Source organism: Strongylocentrotus purpuratus, unplaced genomic scaffold (assembly GCF_000002235.5).
Source record: "Strongylocentrotus purpuratus isolate Spur 01 unplaced genomic scaffold, Spur_5.0 spur5_scaffold_8, whole genome shotgun sequence".
NCBI lineage: Eukaryota > Metazoa > Echinodermata > Echinoidea > Camarodonta > Strongylocentrotidae > Strongylocentrotus > Strongylocentrotus purpuratus.
Window position 1 is genome coordinate 29017511 of NW_022145614.1, and position 24578 is coordinate 29042088.

Consider the following 24578-nt stretch of genomic DNA (forward strand, 5'->3'; position numbering starts at 1 on the left):
AGAAACTTAGCATTAGGGCAAGTAACCAGCTGGGCGCTCCTGTAGGCACTGAGGCTAGACAGTTCTTAACCTTTAACTTCCATCGTCAATAAAAAGGTAGATCGAGGTTCAATACCAGGAGCGGCTCCAGGAGATAACAAAAAGTGAGTGTTAAATTCCCCCAAAATATAAAAAGAAAGGGGGAAAGCGGACCCCCGTGACACCCTTATCTGCCCCTAGATGATGAAAAAAAATACTAAGATTTGAACCTGGACCATCGCGGTCAGAAACTTAACATTAACGCCAGTTACTATCTGGGCCCTCCTGGTGACAGCAGGCCCAGATAGCCCTTAACTCTAGCTTGCATCGGTGACGAAAAGCGACAAAATTTCAGGCATTAAGCATGTTTGGATCAGCGGTAGAGCATTTGCCTCGTGTACCCGAGGTCCTAGGTTCGATATCAACTCTTTCTTTCATTCTTATCCAATTTTGCAAAATTGCAAAACCTTTCAAAAGTATTGAACCTCGGCTCCCGCGGTCAGAAACTTAACATTAGTGCCAGTTACTATCTGGGCCTTCCAGGTGACAGCAGGCCCAGATAGCCCTTAACCCTAACTTGCATCGGTGACGAAAAGCGACAAAATGTCAAGCGTTAAGTCTATTTGGATCAGAGGTAGAGCATTTGCCTAGTGTACCCGAGGTCCAAGGTTCGATATCCATTCTTTATTTCATTCTAATCCACTTCTGCAAAATGTCAAAAACTTCTTCTTCTTTTTTCTTCTTCTTTTCCTTCTCCCTTGACCCACTTTTCTCTTTGGTTGTTTGTTTGAATGTTTGAATGGAGAAGGGAAGAAGTAAATGGAGAAGTAGGAGAATGTGGGGAAGAAGAAGAAGAAGAAGGAGGAGGAGGAGGAGGAGGAGGAGGAGAAGAAGGGGAAAGTAGGAGAATGAGGGGAAGGAGAAGAAGAAGAAGAAGGGGAAGAAGAAGGATGAGAAGAAGAGAGAAGGAAAAGAAGGGGAAGAAGGAGAATGAGGGGAAGGAGATGAAGAAGAAGGAGGAGAATGAGGGATAGGAGAAGAAAGGGGAAGGAGAAGGAGAATGAGGAGAAGGAGAATGAGGGGAAGGAAAAAAGGAAGAAGGGAAGGGGAAGAAGAAGAAGAAGAATGAGGGATAGAAGGAGAAGAAGGGGAAAGAGAAGGAGAAGACGTGGAAGAAGGAGAATGAGGGGAAAGAGAAGAATAAGAAAGGAGGAGAAGGAGAAGGGTAAGAAGGAAAAGAAGACAATGAAGGAGATGAATGAGAAGTAGAAGAAGGGGAGAAGAAGGAGAATGACGGGGAAGAAGGAGAATGACGGGGAAGGAGAATGAGGGGAAAGAGAAGAAGAAAAAAGGAGGAGGGGAAGGAGAAGAAGGAGAAGGGGAAGAAGGAAAAGAAGACAATGAAGGAGATGAATGAGGAGAAGGGGAGAAGGAGAATGATGGGCAGGAAAAGAAGAAGAAGGGGAGGAGAAGGGGAAGTAGAAAAAGAAGAAGGAGAATGCAGGAAGGAGGGGAAGGAGAAGAAGAAGAAGAGAATAATAACTATAACAATAATGATAAGAAGAAAAGAAGAAGAATAACTAAGATAATGATGAGAAGAAGATGATACAAAGAGGACAAGAAGAAAAAGAGAGAAAGAAAAGAAATCAAAAAATAGACATTAGAGGAAGGACTTAACTCCATCAAAACCATTCTAGTAGTAAGTAAAACGAGATTAATATTAAATAACTTTACGAGACAGAACACGTTCATAAACATTAATTTTACACTTGAATATGAAGATATTCTGGCTTGTAAACATATCAATATACATGTATTACTTTTTATCTTCTTTTAATATTTCATACTAGGTTTTCTTTTTCTGGGATGCACTGTGTATAAAGTATTATCATTACTATGATTGATTGAAGTTTATGTAGTTTTGTTTGCAGTATCATCAATTTTTCTAACACTGCAATCTGATCCATGTACCTTGGAAAATTGTGATTATCGATTTAATCATTGGTATGGTGCGTATGTAGCTTCTGAAGATGTAAAGATTACAGCAAGAATTTTTGGTTGCCACAATATCAGGATGTACTAATATCTCAATGAAAGTATTTGTGATTGCTAGTAATTTGTTGGTATTCATTCAAGAGAGAGACATCAAGGGAGTGGGAGGGGTGGGGGGGGGGGATGGGGGGAGAGAGGGAGGGGTGGGGGGAGAGGGGGATGGGGGGGAGAGAGAGACAGACAGACAGAGAGAGACAGAGATCAAGGGAGGGGCGGGTAGAGAGGGAGGCGTGTGGGGGAGAGAGAGAGGGGGAGGGGGGGGGGAGGGGGAGGGGTGGGGAGAGTTAGAAAGAAGGGGGAGCAGGCAAAGACAGACTGTGATTAGAATTAAAGGATGACAATATTACTAAGTAATGCTGTACTAAACAGAATAAATTACAGATTTTATTTTCAACACAGGTTTTCACATCATTTATAAACACTTCAAAATTAATTAGAATTTGGGCTTTAAATAAGACAATCTGTATAATATCCCTGAATGCTAACGTGTTAATTTGCTTAATATTAAAGTCTACTATAGAATTTTCTTTTTAATTGAGCAAAGAATTTCCCACTAAATGATGTTCGGGACATTTCATATCGGTGCTAATGATAAAAACAACTAGATGGCTTAAACAACCTTTCAAAATAAGTCCAAGATGTCACAGCATACCGCAAAGAAGTAGTAAAATAAAAGATTCTGTGCGTTGAGTTGGATAGAAGAAAAAAATTCCAACTAGGCCTTAAAGAGAAGAAACATGTCCAAGTTTCAAATAATCAGTGAAATACACTGCATTAGAATTCATATTTGAAGATAAAATTGGTTGTCTAATGGTCAATAAAACTGTAAATGACAATGATAGGGTCACATCTGATTTCAACACTTAAAACATATAACATTTAAGATCAAACCTTATCACATATATTGACTGACAAACATGGTGCAAATTATTTTCTGAAACAGGAGAGAATTATACAGTTTTTTTGTACTTCTCATACAGATACACTGTAGACAGCAACACACATACAGGCACTGCAAACCTTAACCACCCTATGCACCAACATTCAGCTAAAAACAATGGCTTTGTATCCAAAAATAGAATGCAACGCTTTAGAAAATACAAGTCCTTAAAAATGTCAATAGCTTTTACGAATAAATCTTAATGTCACAGAGAAGCAATACAAAGTATATACAAACTAGTTATAGTTCGATTCAAATCTCAAATTCATTCTAAAATTGTTCAGCCTTTCCTGGAATCTGTTTCATAACATTTATGGTCAATTGAAAAGTTGCAAAAGTTGATTCAATCTACTATAACCCTTGCATTTGATTTTGGCTGTCAAAACAAATATTTTGACAGACTTGGGAACTTTTTATCAATCAATTTTAATGAAACAGGGCCTTGGTTGGTAAGATGAAGTACAAAGCAAGCAATTACAGTTAAAACACCACCTCAAATATGAACATATTACTGAATTTTTCACAGTAACTAGTTTTTCAAGTCAACAATATTTACTTTTACCATAGACAAATTATCTCCCTCATCTTACTTTCAAAGGCCTTCATTTTGTGCATTTTAATAGGCAAGTCCAAGGTATTTGTTCATTATAATACCCAAAGATATAAAGGACCATGGAAAAATGAATATAATAAATAATATAAATATCATTATCCTTGATGATTGGTCTGATCCACACTACAGTGGAGCTATCAACCCAAGTACAATGACAGAGTGCAGTTAATTCTGCATAACTCAAAGTCGCACAAGTTGGACTTTGCATAACTCGTATCAGGTGCTATTTTTTTGTAAACCAGACTACCGGTATGCAATATGTGTTATTTAGACTTCCAAAGATGAAATTTTGCATAGGTTGAATTTTTTTTTCTTCTTGTGGTTCCAAAATATATGACTTATGTAGAGTTAACTTTATTATAAAATTTTTGATGCAGTCAGAAACAAACATATGGTATGATTGAGACCTTGGGCATGCCTTTGTGTGTTCCATATCCTCGACACGTACAGCACATTAAATCATCTAATCAAAGCCAGAAGGACTTAAACTCTCTGTTAAAGAATATGAATTAATGCCTTCTGGCTCCAAACAGAGGATATTCAGTGTATTACATATAGTTTACAATAAAAAAGCACATATACATGAATTAATAAGAGGCAAAGAGTGAGTTGTAACATCACACAAAAGGGGAACGGAAGATCACATTTGCATATTGCAGAAAAGAGCAAAAGGTAGGCATCACGGGGGCAAAAGCTGCCTGCATTTTAAATAAATATGAAGACGAGTTGAAAAAATGAACAAAATCTTAACTGAAAGTAACAACAAATTATCTCAATTTCTAATTGTTTTAGAATGAATAATAATCATCTCGTTAAATTACAACTGACATTCTATCTGATAGTTATAATTGTGCAACATTCTAGTACCATTTAATTTTTGCTTGTAAAAAATGGAAATGTAAGTATGTCGATATATAAATTGCATATTTTATTTCCAAAAGGAAGAACCTCGTTGGTCGATATGGTTAGTAAGAATAAATATAATACATGTAATGTAGTTCTCTTTTTCTACCTTTGTTGCAATATTCTATATAGCGTTTATATATCACTCATTTCTTTCTCTTTCAGACTAATCATCAAATAATACAAAAGAAAACTATACTATGAAAATAAATTACTCCATGAAAAATTCCTAAGATTTCTGAACACAATAACTTAATATTAATACACAACAGAATCAAAAATATATAACACAATATTTAATTAAATTAGAATCTCATCAAAGAGTCGCTGAATAACAAAGTTATTTACATGCCTGTCTTTGGTAGCTAAACACAAACTTCTCCAATACTGACCTTTATAATGTTGCTACATTTTGGTAGGGAATAAGACTCAATTAAATGAAACAACCGCTATGTTTTGTAGATTGATATCGAGTACGCATCGCAGCATATAAAAGGCAGCCATGCATCACAACATTTAAGTAGAGCATTCTTAATGTAGTAGAGTATGAATGTACAGGTCTGATCTACAATGCAAAGTGTGTTTTAATAATCACGACCATTTATTGTGCTGCCTATGAGCCTGTCTTTCGATGAAGCCTTGAATTGTCATATTACACTGGCAGTTTAGGAGACGACATTTTAATATTTAGTTGAACATAAAATCTACCTTGTAAAGGGAATTTGTTTCGGGCACTGCACTTCAAACTCACAGTTGTATTTGACAGGGTTAAATACAGTAAGTAAAAATAGTTATTTCTACCATTTAGAGCTTTTATCGTTGGATTTTGATTTTTGAGTATTAGTATAATAATTACATCAATTGAAACATAGAGGCAACAATTTATAAAAATCTACACCACACTATCCCTTGCATGAAAACACTAGAACATTTCATAAAAGACAATTCTAAAACAGCAGACTGGACTATATCAACAGGCCAAAATATATCTCTCAGCTACCCTTTTTTTTTCTCTCAATAGAAATGACTGAATTATTTACAGATCTCTATACAGCAATCAAAAAACAGCATTGCATATCAAAGAATCAATTTCAGTTGGTGTGAATGTAAACTACGAGAAAATCACGGACGTAAATACACACTTCAATTTCAAAATTTAAATCATATCAATCGCGAGATGACAAGCAAAAGGACATTGATTCGTGAGATCATTATGTGCCTGGCAAAAGGGCAGGAAATTTCAATTAATAATACAGTAAAACCTGCTATAGTGACTGACCACCAAAGTGTTTATGAGGACCCTATCAGCATCTTGCAAACTGACATAGGTAAAAGTTCCCCGACATCATATCGAGACGTGTGTATTGAAATTAACACGTTTCAATGGGATGTGGGTGAACTTGTACAAAGAAATGGTTTGATTGAGTAATGCCTACTCGTCTATAAAGACCTCATTATTTTGTATCTCCTAGACCATATTTCTCATTGAAACCTGCACATTAAGTAATATCTCCATGGACTTACTGCAAAGATCACTTTTCTTGTCTCCCTTGAGCGGTCTTTATGTACAGGTTTGACTGTATATGATATGAAATTCTACAATTCACACCGTTCAGCCGAGCACAAGATGAGATTTAACAAGAATCAAGGCCATTTTGATTATCAACTGATGATAAGAGAAAGCACCACAAAAAGGGACAGATTCAATCCACAAACTCCATTGAACATGGCTTTAAAGAAGTCGACTGCATCACACACTTTAAGTACCATAAAAAGATATTCCTTGTCCTTTATGAAATGTACTCCTACATCCTCGTTACTATGCATTTCTCTTCTTTGGACATCCCTTCTCATTTCAGTTAATTCAATTAGAAATATATTTTTATTCCTTTTATTTAACATAGTTATTCAAGTAAATTCAATCACAAATATAGTTCTTATATTAAAACACAAAATTGGTCTTAAGAAAGTGGTCAACCATAGTTCTGCTAATAATAACATACAGTATAGAGACAAAATGTTAAGTTATGCACATGTATTAACCATTATTTATTGAAATATAATAATCAATGTTTATAAAAAATATATATATTAAGTTGTTCCGTACATTTAAAAACCACCAAAAAGGACCTAATTCGTCAGTACACAAAAACTTTTCCATTTATATCCATTGTTCTAGTTAAGAATAATCCCCCCTTGTTACTCACATCAGCAAGGTGATTTCCCAAACACGAGGTTAAACATTGAACTCACATGGAAAGTTATTCCCACTCTAAAAAGAAGGCATGCATATCAGTAGATCAGCCGATGTTTGCGGTATTAGATAGAATAGTAGCCTATTAACTTTGAATAATTCATCTACAATAAACCAACTATCTAGCCGATGATGCAAGCACAATTAAGACACACAATGTAGGTATCTTTGGCATATATGAAGGGTTCTGATGCATCGCGACCTTTGGTTTGTGCGACCTCCGACCTTGGATGTGACCTTTAGGTGATCAAGAGTAGATGGTGATGACCTCTCGTCCGCCACCTCTGACCATGAGGACTCGGTCCAATCCTTCTGTTAGAACCTCCAGGTATTCCATGTCTGGTGGCGAATGAATACAGTCAAGGAAACCAGTGGGGCTACAACCACAGACTTTTATAAATGTAATGCTTCCTGGGAGAAACCACAGACTTATTAACAATTATTCTTTTGTGGCAAAATCAAGGAAACATATTATACAAATATTGCATGCTCCTACATTAACTATAACAAAATACAATGTAAATGAACCAACAAATTTGGAATTTCACGAGTAATGCTATATTTCACTAAGGCCCTAGGCAGAAGTTAAAATAAATAATGGCACAAAGAAAATTGTGAATTTGGAGATGAATATATATGTAACATTGAAAGACAAAATGCAATATTTGTTATATAAAATTGAGTTTTATCATTGCCTCTCTCTTATGAATCTCTTTTGCATTTTCATATCAAATTCACATTATTCATTTATACATGCATATCACAGGCTAAGTAAAAGCGCAATGGAAGCTCAAGATTTTTCATTATCTCTGCTTTGTCACTTTGAATTAAAAAAGGTTTCTGGACCTTTATTTTTGATAAATAATTAATTTGTGATATTCACATACCTGCCCACATTTGAAAATAAGAATTAGGAATTTTTAGCACAGTATGCCTTCGAAAATAAGAAATCGCACTTGCAGCGGCAGTGTAACTGGTAGTACGTGGTAAATCTGTACCAAAAAACAAATACAAATTCACTGCTTGACCATGCAGCCATTCAACGCAAACAATACTTGAATTCTCAAATCATGGCACATGATAAAACAAGCTCAATTTAGCACACACACACAAAAATAATAATAAATAAATAAATAAAGAATTAAAAAAAAAAAAAAAAAAAAAAATGAAATTTAGAAAAATCTGAATATTCCGGAGTATTTGTAAGTGTTGGCAGGTATGTATTCACTGCAGTTTATAAGTATTTGTAATCAAAAGATACAGTTCTCTTCTGCATAGGCATGCTTTGGAGGACCTGGAAGGTTGAGGATGACTAGATGGGCATCGTGGGATTTCTGAACAATCTTCTCGTTCAGACGAACGGCTGTGTGCATGCGCCTCACATTCCCTAATTGCCTGTAATGAGAAATGGATTGATTACACATGAGCATGTTCACATTTCATAAAATGACATTATCTTGAAATCCACATTATATCAGATTTGCACGATTATGCACCAAGGTTATATTTTTTGATGGTTTTAACCAGAGGAAATTTATGACTAGATTGGCATCATATGATTTCTTCAGTTTCTCATACAGATGAACTGCTGTGTGAATGCGCCTCGTATTGCCTTTTGACCTGTAAAGATAGATATGTTGATTTGACATGAGCATGTTCAGACTTTTAAAAAATGAGAGATTATCCTGCATTCCACATTCTCTTTAATCTGCTAATTTTTTATTTTGAAATGATCCCTTTTTCAAACCTTGTTTTGACCACAACGATGTGTCTCATGAGCTTGAGGCAGTGTCATAGCAAATTTGAAAGATTTCCATCTCAGAAGACTGGCATGAAATGCATCAAACACATAAAATGAATAAATAACCCCTAATATTTACGGTTGTAGGTGCATGTTCGTGAATTCATTTGACTTCTTCTTGTTGGGCGATGTGGCTGACCCAGCCGACCCGTTGGCCCCATTTGATTTGGGAGAGGGGGGCGTCTCGGAGGTGGGCGTGTCATCGAGTTTGACCAGAGGGGTGTCGACTGCATCCTGGTCCTCTTCACCTTCCTTGCCCTCTGCTAGCTCTTCCTCGTCTTCTTCCGGTACCACGGCGATGTCAAAGGGGGATTCCCTGGTGTTGAGGTCAAAGGACACTGATTTCTCGCTGGATCTCTTGCGTGTGGGAGAGCTGTACTCGGTGCCCGTTGTGGAGTGGTGGTGGTCAAAGATGGCTTGGGCCTGGTCAAAAAAATGAAATTTGCAAGTGTATGGATTCCACTAATAAAAGCTCTTTGGAAGTGCATAGAGACATTGATACTTGTGCATGTATTCAGAACTCGAGAAAAGGTGATCTATATATATAGTGAAACCTGTCTATAAAGACCACCCAAGGGAGGCGAGAAAAGCGGTCTTTATAGGCAGGTGGTCTTTATGTACTGGTGGTTGCTAAAGCAGGTTGACTGTATCTAAATGTTAATGTTTTGTAATCTTCACAGGCAAAGCTTGAGAAATCTTTAATTTAGAGAAAGAGCAGTTCATGGGTCTTGTTGATAACTTACCTCCATCCTACTCTCCTTCTTAGAGAGTTTCATCTGTTTGAGCATCTCATTCCTCTGTTCCATCCTGAGTGTGCGCTCATATGTGTAAGCCGAAATATCACAGTCATGCTATGGAAGAGAAATACATAATTAAGATTAAGTAACACACCATTTTACAATGTTACCAACAGATAGAAACACAAAAAATGTTCCATGATTATATCGTACATCAATGATAAATATGTTGTTTTACATCTACTTGCACTGACAGATCTTTAAAGCTGCACTCTTGGACATGTTGATAAATGTTCCTTCTCCTCCTCTTATGGTGTACATACTCATTTAATCAATGATGCATTATATCCTGCAGATCATGTGCATTTCAGAATTTTTAATCCTAGCAAGGAAGATTAAGTTACACACCATTTCACAATGTTGCCAACAGATACAAGCACAAAAATGTTTCACAATAAGAGCTTATCAATTTCTACATGCTTATTTCCTTTACTTTTCGTTTATATTGTCTGATTTCTGTTTATTCTTGCTGTTTACTCTGATGAGCGCAAGATGAGAAGCTACAGTGTGTGTCTCTTTTATATGATTACATACAATAATACTGTTGGTAAGTATATGCACGGTTTGTAAGTTTGGGAGCTCCAAGTATAAAACATGGGGATAAAAACATCTGAGGGGGGGGGGGGGGGCAAAGACAAGGTTCTCACCAATTCCACCACTTCAATCTCAGCCTCTATTCTTAGATGATACAGGAAAGTTGTGAGATCTTTCTTGATTTGTACACTGTTATCTTCCAATTCTGTGACAAGGAAAGAAACATTACTTATTGGGTTTTAAAAAATGCTACTTTGCAAAATGAGATTAAAGATATATGCCTTGGTCTAGTAGGAATTTTAAAGATATGAAGAAAAAAAATCAAGAAATTAAGATGCATATTCAATGACAGAATTCGACGGCATAAATACTACTAACCTTTGAATTTTTTCCACAAAAAAAACAAACAGCTATTAGTTCTTGACATTGTGTTTTGATGGGTTATAACAGAGGTTACCTCTGTATGATTTGCAATAACAACATGTTGCTTTGATATTAAATGATTACCCAAAATAACTACAGAAATGAATAAACTAAGGGATATTTTATGAGTAAACAACAATGGACAAATCATAACCCAGCAGGACTTTTTGATAAGAAATGGTTCTTGTTCCAATTTTTTATTGGCGACTGGCCGGAATGCTCCCAAGGGAGAGGAGAATGTGCATACATTGTATAGGTAAAGCACTTAGACACATTGTTGTATCAATGTATTGGGCGCTATATAAAAGCGGAATATTATTATTATTATTAAGATCTATATGATACTACAATGTCCACAAGCTGTGCCTCACGTTAGGGCAGAAAGTGACCATTAAAGGTTCTCAATTTGAGTGTAGTACTTACGTGCGACAGTGAATACCCTCATGCGGCAATTCTTCCATACTTTGTGCTGACGGAGCAGGAAAGGAAGCAACATAAGCATACCGCCATCGTCTGGTAGGCGGGAGGTAGTCAAGGTAGTATACATGTATATAAAGGTTGGATGCGTGAAATGCTAATGTTACAAAGGGAATAATGTAGAGGTGTCGTTGTCGAGTGGATACGTCGCCGGACTGTCGATCACAAGGTCTGCGGTTCGAGTCTCGCCGCAACATTGATCTACATTTGCCGCACTCCACCCAGGTGAAGCAAATGGGGACCTGGTAGGAATTTATTCCTTGAAATGCAGAGCGCGCGACAGCTGCACTGCTAAAGCCGGGGTAATAATCTCCAAGTTTGAAAGCGCTTTGAGATTTAATTGTAATTCGGGCTATATAAAAGCTAAGTATTATCATTATTACTGAGACAGGGTCAAAGCTTGGGTATGTAGAATAAAAGGTTTACCAGAAAGTTTGTTAGTCTGTTTGTTTGTTTGTTAGTTTGCTTTACCTGACTGCTAAGAAAGCATGTGTATGCTTGTGGGTAAGCAACCAGGGGACCAACAGTTGTAAATCCTCTTTGAGGGACTTGGTAACGAGGATAAATGCCTTACCAAAAGGCACAACTTAGTTTTGAACCTGGGACCTCCCAGTTTCGAGACCACTGCTCTAAGCCTTTGCGCCTCCTCGAATGAGGAGTTTGGTAAGACTATATTAACCTGTATTGGATCATTCATCCTATCTTATTACATCCAGGAGAGACGGAAAACATGTTCTTGAAGTGTCTATATTTTCCAACAGCAGATGTTTTAAAAGTATTTCGTCATCACAACCCTCAACAACCATTTTATGGCTCTTTGTCAATTTTCAACTTTATGATCTGTCCTTAATATCTGTTCTTAAAAGGGAAAATTTAGGGGCAACTAGGAAGGTTGAAAGAGCCATTTCAGTTAAACCAGAGGGATACTGCTCCATGCCCAAGTGTGTTTTGAGCATCGATCAGCAAGCAATCAGTGGCCTATGTAGATCATTCATCATACATTTCCACAGTGACATAATCTTCATTAAAATCAAAAGACCAAGGTAAGGATACGGACAATCCACCAGACATCTATGCATCCTACGTCCAGCTTCTCATTGTTAGCTGGGAACATCTGACAGTTCTTCACCACCAGTAGAGCATTGTGACTGGCCGACACCACACGTACAGTATCTACATGAACAGAGAAGAAGAGACATAATCATTATTATTAGACACTATTTTGTACACTAGAGATATGCATTATGCTACTGCAGTTGCAAAGTACAATGATCTGGGCCCATTGCATAAAACTTACCATTGATGGTAACTTTGCCATCAATGGCAACTACCATGGTAACAGGGCTCAACAGCCAATCAAAATCAAGGTTTCCATGGTAGATACCATTGATGGCAAAGTTACCATCAATGGTAAGTTTTGTGCAAGGGGTCCCAGATGAAAATTGGAAACAGTAATAGCATGGAAAGAAATAACTAATGTATTATTTCATTATCAATACAAAGAATCTCTCCATATGAAGAAAAGAAAACAGTAGACAGACGAATTAAAAATATGTAATGAATCATATGTTATTAGAGGACTCAATTTTTATTTCAGAATCCTACGAATGAGCAAACCCTTTTAAACTGTACCACATTCAGTGGGAAAAGCATAAACGATTAACAATGAACACATTTGTCATATTTTTCTTGGCCTGTCCTTTAAGAAGATACTTTACTAGTGTATAGGAACTCACCTAGGAAGACCTTCCATGACCTTACATCGGTGTTATGCCTCCAACCATACGGCCATCCCATCACGACTGTGTTGTGCTTTAGACCACCTAAACCACACATCTGCACACTGGTATCATAGGAAAACAGAAGATCAGTATCATAATCACATGGTTCATGTGTGAACTGTCTAATAACTTCTTTTGATTAGTAAATGAAGAATTGCAGATTAGAATAGAAGCCATATGGCCATCCCATCACGACTGTGTTGTGCTTGAGACACTCCTAAACCACACATCTGAACACTGGTATCATAGGAAAAAAGAAGATCAGTATTATAATCGCATGGTTCATGACAGTGAATGGTCAAATAACTTCTTTGATTAGTAAAAAAGAATTGCATTCTTATCAAGAATATGATTTTGAGAACAGATGAATGTGAAGATTTGATGAAATGAGATATTTTCTTTAGAGAAATGAGGGAATACCGCAGAGAAACAAGATTACAGACTTACTGACATGATAGACATTCATAGATGAAGAGAGAAAGAGTGAGAGCGGGAGAGAGAGAGAGAGAGAGAGAGAGAGAGAGAGACCGAGACAGACACAGGGAGACAGACACAGAGAGAGGGCAAGCAGTAAGACTTAGAAAGGCAGCCCAACAGGTAGACTTACCAAGCAGCGAGTCCTTGAGTGGCATCGGGAGTAACCAGAACTTGAGAAAATCCTTTCATCTTCTCTTCCTCCATCATCTTCTTCAATTCCTGTGATGAATCAAGAAAAAGTTGTCATCATTTTTCTTCAGAGAAAGATAGGCAGTGTACTTCAAGACAACTACAATATGCTTCTCAGGCTTCACTCTATGTCTCTTCATCATTAATGTAAAGTTTTACTTTCCTATCTTCTTATTCTTACAACAAATTTTGGAGAATTTTTTTTTTTGATCACCTTTTCAGGCCTGAAGTTTAGGCAATCCATTCATATACACTATACACTCTTAATTTTATGACTTTTTACATGTTATTTGAGCTTCATTACTCTCTGGGATACATTCTGCATTGAACTTTCATGAGGTATATGTGTCCACAAGATCAAGACCACAACAACTAACATTGGGCATTTCTTGTCAAATTTCTTTTTGACTACAAAGCATGTAGTACATGTACACATGTAGAATTTAGACAACACGAGGGTCACTTGTCATACACGCCACTCAAGGACCAACTTCTTTCTGTTGATGAACACTTAAAAACTGGGTTTAATTCTTACATTCATATAATTACCATACAAATATAATGTTGAACTTGAAAGAGGTATTAAACAGTATAATAATAATACCCAAGAATATGTGCATCATGCATATGTTGTTTTCATGTGCACCAGTGAATCAGTGCTTGTAAAATGTCACAATGATGAAGGCTTGTGCAACAGTAAATGATATATCTTTCAGATTGATTTACAAAAACTATTCTTCATGTCCATGGAAAATTAAAATTATAAAAAATAGTCAAATAAGCGATAATATATCATGAGAAAATTTGAAATCAAAGGATGATTCGGAATCAGCAATGCCTTTTTTAATATAAACAAAAAGTTTTGCATTTTATTTTCTGGCATGTAGCATGTAGACAAGCTAAAATTCCATGTGATGTCAAATAAGTTGGTATACAGCTGTTTTCGAGCAATAAAATCAATAATCTTTATCAGGATCTGTTCATGTTGTTCATATTCATATAATCATATTTATAATCATATTTATATTCATATCAATACCTTAGTCACACCTTAGTCACACAGACAATACCTACACCAGACCACTTGAATGTACATACTGAACAAAGACTCTCATTACCATGAATAGTCGGTCAATTTCATAGTCAGTCAACTTCATAGTCGGTCAACTTCATAGTCGGTCAACTTCATAGTCGGTCAACTTCATAGTCGGTCAACTTCATAGTCGGTAAACTTCATAGTCGGTCAACTTCATAGTTGGTCAATTTCATAGTCGGTCAATTTGGGGGTATGGGTCTGGTGGTTTTACTGAGGTATGAAGTATAATGAGTCAAACATGGTTAAATTAAGGATAGGAACACATCAAATGTAAACACTCAATCATGGGTAAAGCCCATCCCATAGCCATGTTAGAATAGATGTATATAAGATTATAGAAACCACACAAAACCCTTTTAGTAGAATGCATGAAATGAGGGTACATGTATCTTAATGTTCTATACAAACAATGTACTGCAATGTAATATCATGAGGAATATTATGTGAACATAGTTTTAAAAATATGGTTTTACATAAAGGACTTTTTGGAGGGAGGGGCTATCTTAAAGTATTAATTAACACATTTTGATAGATTCTCAGATTACAAGAAAAATAAAAATGTATTATGAACCTGCACATTATTTCAAAATTAAGAGTGTAAATGGATAGTTTCAAAAAAGAAATTATACTTGCTAGCATAGTACAGCATTTTTTTTTCTTATTGATAACTAATGTCATGCTGTATATTCTTGATATTTTTGGATTAAAAGTACACTTATGCACATGCATGAATTCCTACTCAAACTTTGAGATACATGTATGTGTATGAACATGAATTAGCCAGTCAATAAAACAATGTTGGAGTTTCCTATAATAAAAGGTTACAAGTATTACAAGACTTATCAATTTAAAGTTGAACTTTACATTTTATTATTTAGTCATTTAGTCACTTAATATCTTTTAAATTTATTCATATTTGTAATTATTCATATAAAAAGTAGATGACATTGCAAAGCCTTACAAGAGTTAACACTACATTAGTTCTGTATTAATCAAAACAGGCCCAGAAACAAAAAGGCCTCCTAACAGTTTCAGGTTAAATCAGTAACACAGATGAAATGACCATAAACAACAATATAAAGGTTATAAAGAACAATCACATGGCATTTCCAGAGAATTATTTCAGTAGGAAAGGTTATTTTGGGTTAATATAGGCAAGGGAGTAGGGAGTCTGGCTTTGCAAGAGGGAGAATTGTTTAGGGAAAATGACAGAAAAGGGGAGATTTTGTTTTTCGCCATGCACTCTTTAAAACAGATGGATGAGAATAAATATGGATACATAGGGAAAACGATAATGGTTCATTTCTTAAACATATATGATAATGAAATATGGCATGAAAAATTGAGGCAAATATGTTAGTTAAGTGAATTTTTGTGAGCAAATGGGCAGATTCTGCATCAAGTGAAAATGGATGACAACACATCCGGGCCCTGTTGCATAAAACTTAACATTAGTGGTAACTTCCATGGAAACCTTGATTTGATTGGCAGCTGAGTGATGTTGCCATGGCAATTAATATTGAAGACACCATCAGTGATAAACTGTATGCAACGGGCCAAGAATGAACATCAAAATGCACCTCATAAACTTCCCTCCAACAAAAAGCGTGTTACGTTTAATAAAACTCATCATGCACATCAAATCTTGAATGACTATTAAAATCAATGTAGAAAATGGTATTTGTTAAAAGTGACTAGTATTTGAACTTGGTTGAGCCACAATGTGAATGAATCGAATGTTAACCTCACCTCCCTGGCTGCTTGTGCTTCTCCATACCCTATCTGATTCATTTCAGATTTGGGTGTGAGGTTGTTTGGGATAGGAGACATGGCATTCATTATACACATAAACACATCTCAACTTATTACAGTCCTTTAGATACAGAGACTAAGATCGCAAGTTATCAAATAAATGTACACATAATAATACTTTGGAGCAGTTCAAATCAAAGTTAATACAATAAAATGACAGGAGTAAATTATAAACTTAGAGGGATACATATTGGGAATCTTGTTATTACTCATTAAAGTAGTAAAAATTGTTATCAAATCAAAACATGTTTGGTAATGTCACCCAGAGTTATTATCAAAAATATTCTCATTGCTTGTTTGAAAATAAATTTATTTTCAACAGAATTATTCAATTAAATGTGATTAGGGCGAAGGTTATGTTATCATTATTTCAATTTGGGGAGGGAGTGTGCATTAATTTGCAGGATTATCAGAAACATTTAACAATTTGCAAGTAAGGACAGGAGAGAGAAAGAACATGATATAAGCAGTAATATATATTACATAATAAACCAAAATAGTAGTGTGTTCAAATAGTTGATACAACCTTAAAACAGATGTACATGTACATGAATAGGGAATAAACTTAAATCATGAACAGAGGAAATGAAAACAAATGAAAGAGCTATCTATGTGTACTCTAAACTACCATACATAGTTACCATGCATGGTAATTCGTGTTAGTAATATTAAACAGATGCACAGTGCATAGACAAGAAAACAGATCTCCAAGTCATACACATGTGAGTATCCAGGTTGTTAGAAAACCAACATGGCAGCAAGCAAAATCATCTTAAGCCGCTGGCACAGGAGCAACATCCTTGGAATTCTACCATTCTTCATTTCAGAAAATAACAGTTTCTTAACATTGATTGATCATGTTCGAATCATTACTTTACAACCAATTACATTTTGTGTAGACCAAAATATTGACAAATTAATCTCCAACTCCAGGATGGCATCTATCCATGTAAGTGGTAACATTTGCATGTAAGACATTCCCGCCCGCAAACACCAATGTAGCATGATGCTATGGAATATTTACACCAATTTAAAATTACCACTTAAATTCCTTTCACTGTGGATGCACCCCAAAAAATATTTAGGTATGCGCTGTATAATTAAAAGCCTGGCGAAAAAGCCTGACATGATCCTAAGCTTTGAAGTGAAAGCTTTAATTGAGGCATTTGCAAGAAAGTATAGATCCCTGATGAGTATATGTTTTTTTTTTGTAGTATGAATAAGAAGAGCTTTGTCAGAGATGGGGATCTTACCTGTTGCGCAGCTTGAGATTCGCCATACTTGGTGCGGAAATCTCCTTCCAAGACAGAACCAACCAGTGTCAAACCCTTGCCTAGAAAAAAGGACATAGTTGGAAGCAGATTATGATGTTGTTCTTGATGAAAAATATCAAGATCAAAGAGTGTTGGCTTTACAGCAGTGATTTATATGTAGGGGAGACCTACAAGTATACAAGTGAGCAAACAAACAAAATCTTCACTTATGAATTTAAAAAAAATCTTGTATCCACATTGTGTTGTTGACAGAACTGACTGAAGGTATCTCATGCAGAACATTTTGAGGGATCTGTTTAGATTATATCATTAAACAGAAACTACCCCACTTTGCTTCAACTATGATTCTGAAGCATGAATTCTGACTTTACAAATTGGGTCACTGGTAATGGTGTATGTGTAACTTACCAATGTTACAATTGTTTTCAATGCAAAGTTAGTGCCACAAAAGCTAAAAAGACAATTTTCTCTGATGAAGCAAACATTTACTGTATTATTTCCCTTTTATCCTTAATGATTTCAAGAAATGAGTACAGCCTACATATATATATATATATATATATATATATATATATATATATATATATATATATATATAGTGTAGAAAACTAGATGGAACTTCGACTGCGCGCAGTCAAAAATGATGCCTCCGCCATAGAGCAATTTTACAAACCAAAACGGAAGCAACTTTTAAAATTCAAATTTGATTGTAATCCATCTGTTGTCTTTAATAATGCATTCACAAGCTATTTATAGGCATCCTTAATGAGCCCCATGACCCTAAAATCTAATCAGTTCATTGGCTCTGCAAGATACATATACATGTCTTGAGTTTGATAGTAATCTGTCTTTTGGTTCTCATGATAATGTGATCACAAGCTATTTGTGCATAAATAATGAGCCCTGTGACCTTTGAACTCGTGACCCCCAAATCTAATCAGTTCATTGGCTCTGCAAGATACATACATGACCCAATTTTGGCAGGAATCCATCAATCGGTTCTAGAGATAACGCGATAACAAGCTATTTTGCATACATAATGAGCCCTGTGACCGTTGACCTTCGACCTTGTGACCCCAAAATCTAATCACTTCATTGGCTTTGCAAGATACATGCATGACTTAAGTTTGGCAGGAATCCAGCAATCTGTTCTAGAGATAACGCGACCACAAGAACGGGACGGACGGACGGACGGACGGACGGACGGACGGACAGACAACCAGAAAACATAATGCCTCCGGCTTCTTTGTAGCGGAAGCATAAAAATCTGTACATGTACCAGAGCATATTTCACACATTATTCTAGCTATGACCCTCCCCCCCCCCCCCCCCCCCAAAAAAAAAAAAAAAAAAAACATTTGTTTCAGAGTAACTGGCAACACCATGAAAACAGTGTCAATTCTTTGATTAAAAAGAGTTTTTCATTGCACTATAAGCAGGTTTACCTTTACGGTAACTTAAAAGACTAACAATTGAATTTCCGAATGAAAATGTGAATGATAGCCAGGGATTACAGAAAAAGGAAACTAAACACATGGAATTTCAATCAGTCTACATCTATGACATAAATCAGTGACTATTTGATCTTCCATTCATCCTTTTCTCATCATCATTAATACCCATTAGTCCATATCTGAGTAAATGTTTATACCAGCTATGTTCATATGACACCATCATGGTTATAAACTCTGAATTAAACTTTCAAGTTCCAAACAACAACCAACTAACAACAATGCGTGCAGGCTCACACGGACCAAAAAAAAAAGTGCTACAAGTTTTAAACTACCATTTGAGCATGCAGTCATAATGTGCTGGTGAAACATTAAAGTATTTATGTCTGCATGGCAATTAACTTTGGATGAGAGGCCACCCTCTCGACCCGATGGCTCGCAGTTATCTTTCCAAGATCCCTCATGGTTTAAAACTTTATGGAAATTTGAGGTTTCCAAAACCCTGAGTGTGTCCGCACCACTCTTAAATACAAAATATCCCAAAATCTAAAACTGCAAGCTCAATTTAAGGTTCTTGGCCTCTCATGTGAACCTAAAGTCAAACTTTATTTCTGACGAGAGATCTGCTGCGAGAGATAAAAATTGGGACATGGGCTATTGCCACTGTAATGACTTCCTGCATGATATTTTCAGTCAAAACAACAGTTGGAGGTCACTCTGTGGGCCTGTCATGGCAATCAATGCATTAGGCTTGTAATAGATTTCAGGACACGTGAGTCAACCTTACGGTGACACCGAAGAACCGACAAAAAATGGAATTTTTCTAACATAGAAGAACAGTGTTAGACAAGGTTTGGTATTTGCATTTTTATGTCTGACATACTAAAATTAATAAAGTCTTTAAAGTCTTAACAATAGATTGTCTGTTTAAGAAGGGACAAACATGTGCATTCCTAGTTCTCCTGGTAGCTTATCTACATGTACATTGTGTGCAAGTATCTTAATGAACATTCAAGACAAAAGTTCTTTTTAATGAACAGTCACTTAATCAATCAAAGAATATTCTTATGAGGACCTTACCTGCTTTAAGTTGACTTGCAAAGGTAAGAAGTCTCCGGTGTTTGGGAACTAGATCGCTGTTCAGCTTGCATAGAACCAAAATCTGAGGACTACACCATACAAAATACATAGACAGCAAGAAGTGAGTGAACACATTCATGAACTATAGTAGAATGAATATGCTTTACGTATCAGGAGTGAAAATCATTATATGGTAAAAATGGGCTGAATAAAACATTGTGGTGAATAGAAACAATAATTGCAATAGCTATTTGACAGAATATCTTTACCTGGAATGCATTTTAGTTCTTTTCATTTTTCCTTCAGGATGAATCAAAGAAATGAAAGAATTCTGCATTATTCATGGGGGAATATGATGTCACAAAAAATTAAAAATCTTCCAATTTGTGTTCCTATTCACCTTATTCACAGTAATCAAGCAAAGTATTAAAATGTCTGCAATACACAGTAATCGTCAATAACCTCCTGTGTATAATTATCATATTTCACACCTTTGCTGAAAGTAAATTAAATTAAAAAGTACAGTAAATTATTACCTGTATCAGACATCTGAGTAGTGGTTTTACAAAACCATATTACACTTCTTGTAATCTCAAAAGAGCTTATCAGTGAATATAGGACCATATTCTCCTTTCATGGAAAAGCCTATGGGCTATACTTGTTAAAAAAGCAGGAAATAAAGTCTCATATTCACCGCGCCGTATTTTGTCATTTTCATTGCGCATCTATTATGCGTACGAGAACCTGCGCACTTTGCGTGCACTCTATTGTGACGTAATAATCACACCAAATTAGGTACACTGTTTGTAGTGTATCAAAAATTTTGTCAAGCAGCTGGATGCACAGTGCTGGTTTGACAAAGTTTTTTCAGTTCTATGAGATTGTCTTGTATGTATTTGCTCTAGATGTCTGATTTGGATAATAATAACAATATCGACTGGCTTAACTTTCGGGAGATACCACCTATATTGCCCTCGTCTTTGACTTGGGGCAATATGAGTCTAGTTTGGGAAATAGTATGTGGTATCCCCCTCAAGGCCAGTCCACATTATATAATTAATGTCTATTTTGGGTCCACTCTTTCAAGGAAAATACATGACTGGAGAACAATCAAGATAAGTTTAATGCAGCATGTGATAACATACATTTCAGCTACAAAGTATAGATATGCCATGTTTCCAGTTCTGAAATAGGCCCATTTTCGTAAAGCAATCAAATTTAATGCATAAATCTTTGTTAAGTGCCATGTTACAAATGATTTCATTCACCTGTTACAAATAATTGTATTTCAATATCAGTAGTCACAAGGCAAGTTGCATACATTAACTGTCGCTAGGTAGGACAAACATCATGGCTTATCCTACCTAACAACACGGAACGTATGCGATTCGCATTCTGACAATTGAAATACAATTATTTGTACCAGCTGAATGAAATACGAAAATGGCCCGTCAAAAGGAACTGTGCTATTTAGTAAGACTTGACATGTCGGGTACTCACCGCCAATTCTTGGTGTGTGGTGGACCTTCCTCTAGCTTAAGTAGACTGTAGCGAGCAGCGGTTAGGGAAAGACCTCGCAGCCCATCTCCCCATTCTTTCTCGGCTCTACAAGATAAAGAGCAGGAAAACGTGATATAAAATGACAAATATTGATTTTGATATTGTAAATAACTACATGTCTACATATGCATAACATGTGACAGATAATGCACAAAAGTTCATTGTTGCATGAAAGATTCCCCCATAAGAAACTGGGAGTTAATATTTAATTTATTCCGTTGATTTCAGCTAAGATTACCTAAGGCTAACAGTTCAACAGGTTACACCTATGATGTCCCTCTTTTAATATTCACACTTCTAAACAAACATGTGTATATCAAGTCAGCTCTGTTTCCATCTTCCAGATACTTGATGTGTGTTAATAGGAAGACACCTTAGTAGATAAAGCATAGCACATGTTTAAATGATTATCACCACAACTAAGAACAGATTCCAAAGTTTCATTGCAGTACTCAAAAACATCAAATAGGTATCCATCTTACCCCTGATACTCGATGTACTTGTAGATGAAAGCAGCCACTCCGATGGCGACGAGTGCATAGTACCAGCTGGAGATGAACATGAGAGCGATGCAGAGAGACAGACCAAAGAAAGACAGGACCCAGTGATAGAACCGGAAACGAGGTCTCCAGTTAGGAGTCTTGAGGAGGGTCTGGAGGGCACAGGCCAGGTTGACAAAGGCGTAGCACATGAGGAAGAACCTGAAGGAACAGAAGAGATGCATGAAAAGACCTTGTGAGCAGGTGACGTTCTTACATATTCATGAAGAGACAACGCATATGGCAATGGCCTTTTAAACCCCAAAATGTAATAATAATATTATTAATAATAATACATTTATAGAGTGTAGAGACTATCCAACATGAAGTATAGATTTTACTGCACTACAAGAGCTCCTGATATGCTTACATTTACAGTTAATTGAAAAGATGTGCTTTCAGTGTTGATTTAAAGATATTTACAGATGGTGATTTACTGACTTCTAATGGTAAGTTATTCCAGAGTTTTGGGGCTGCAGAAGCAAATGCTTGATCCCCTAGCGTTATTATTGTTTTGATAGATGGGATCTGCAGCATTCTAAAGTGTGGTCACCACATAAAATGTGCATCATTCTTTTGATGAAATTTCCAGAGAAATGTTTTAAACAAATAACTATAAGTGACAAGTCATAGGACTTGATAAATTCTATTAGGACTAGAAAGGGCTTTATTAGTAGAGTCCTTTAAAAAAGGACCAACAGTTTTTTACAAAAGGGTTGTGTATAAGAAGAAATGGTTTCATGGAATTTACTTAATGATTGTAGTGCCCTCAGGAGAACAGTATTAACTGATGAGGCTACCCATGGTAAGACTTATCATACATGAATGAGCATAATATCAATATGGCATACATGAATTATGTGACCATATTATCTGTTAATTGTAACATAGAATATGACACCTGTCTTTATTAACATATTATCTCTCCATCTTTCATTTAAAATCAAATCAATTAAAAACTCAACATACATGGTGATGATCGGAGCAACCAGATCCAGACTAGCAATCAAGATGCCAATCTCTGAGATCAGTGCCGTCAGCAGCAGAGCCCAGGTGGGTTCTCCGGTCGCTGACCCCCTCCCGAACGGAGACAGGAAGGGGATGATGTTGTCCTTGGAGATGGCCTGGAGGAGGCGTGGTGCACCCGTCAGGGATTGGAGCCCCGCCCCTACGGTAGAGAGAAAGGCACCGATGAGCACCACCCATACTGTTGGGAAGCACACCTCGGCGGCTATTAGACCTCCACCTATGGCTTGACCATACCTGAGATGAAACAGATGAAAAATATCATGAGTAGAATGGTTTCACTAAAGCTGTAGAGAGGGCAGGACCTCTTTCATGGCAGTGGACGTGTGGACCGTCATTGCTGCCAAATTTTGTTTGAACATCTTTAATACCCACCTGGAGCTGTTATATACTTAATAACCATCTAGTCATCAATCATTTCCATGTACAACTTTAATTAGTAATGTCTGTTGAGTGCCAAATAACAATTTGAGATGCTGCCTGTCTTTAAAGAGTATTTGTGTATTGCACCTATGACAAATCTGTTTCAATTACTGAAGCTAAGGAATCAATGCTACTATGAAATGACATTAAATAATTTTAAAATTTGGATGAAACAAGAAATAGAGGACTCACTTGTCACGCAGAACAGGACCAGCAACGGTTCCAGCAAAGAATAATACAGAAGACAGATCTAACAAACAAGTAGCTGTTAAGGAATAAACACATGTTTCATGTACATGTCTTAAAATATCTCTATCTTAAAAATTGATTTTCATAATGTAGATATTATTGTGAAAATCAAAATCAAAATCAAAACCAAAGGCAGCAATTACTCAGGATTTATCCACATCACACCTGAACCAATGAAATAAAACTATTAATCACAATCATTTACTGTCCTTGCGATCATCACTATCAGAATTGTTGTCATCAAGATCATCATCAATGTTGTCATCAAGATCATCATCAATGTCATCATCACATTCATCATTATCACCATCATCGTCATCATCACCATCATCATCATCTTCATCACCAGCATAATCATCATCATTAATCAATATCACCACTATCACCACCACCATCATTATCATCATCCTCATCATAACTATCATTACCTTCTCTATCATCATCACCTTCACGATCATAACCATCTTCATCATCATCACCTTCATCTCCTCATCCGGCCCATGACTTCTACCAAGAATGATGCACCATCAGCAGCAACAGCAGCATCAAAAGCAACCCACAGCCATAACTAACATAATTACTACCACACTAGCATCATAACCACTACCAACACTATCATCATTACAATGATTCATATTAATGTCACTGACATCATGTCTAAAAGAGTCTCATCTCCAAGGTAACAGTATTCTTGCCATAATATGTGATATTGGGGGTGTTTCACAAAGATCCTAAGTTGAACTTATCTCTAAGTTGGACTTACAAATTATGGAAAACCGTTAGCATCTATACAAATATTTTGTAAAAAT

The 24578-nt window shown here is 36.2% G+C and overlaps 1 protein-coding gene across 1 annotated transcript in view; it reads right to left on the reverse strand.

Moving 5' to 3' along the window:
- Positions 1 to 3860: 3860 nt before the first annotated feature.
- LOC578361 (solute carrier family 12 member 4) overlaps positions 3861 to 24578 on the reverse strand; it is a 46755-nt gene continuing 26037 nt past the window's right edge. Inside the window, exons 11-26 of the mRNA XM_030976146.1 lie at positions 23713 to 23770; positions 23041 to 23334; positions 22015 to 22233; positions 21473 to 21577; positions 19973 to 20061; positions 17421 to 17500; positions 16105 to 16137; positions 13201 to 13289; positions 12549 to 12655; positions 11866 to 11985; positions 10759 to 10848; positions 10026 to 10117; positions 9325 to 9432; positions 8661 to 9004; positions 8042 to 8175; positions 3861 to 7119 (exon numbers count right to left, since the gene is read on the reverse strand). Coding sequence (XP_030832006.1) covers positions 7028 to 7119; positions 8042 to 8175; positions 8661 to 9004; positions 9325 to 9432; positions 10026 to 10117; positions 10759 to 10848; positions 11866 to 11985; positions 12549 to 12655; positions 13201 to 13289; positions 16105 to 16137; positions 17421 to 17500; positions 19973 to 20061; positions 21473 to 21577; positions 22015 to 22233; positions 23041 to 23334; positions 23713 to 23770 — 2054 coding nt within the window. The 3' untranslated portion in view covers positions 3861 to 7027. The remainder of the gene's footprint in view (positions 7120 to 8041; positions 8176 to 8660; positions 9005 to 9324; positions 9433 to 10025; positions 10118 to 10758; positions 10849 to 11865; positions 11986 to 12548; positions 12656 to 13200; positions 13290 to 16104; positions 16138 to 17420; positions 17501 to 19972; positions 20062 to 21472; positions 21578 to 22014; positions 22234 to 23040; positions 23335 to 23712; positions 23771 to 24578) is intronic.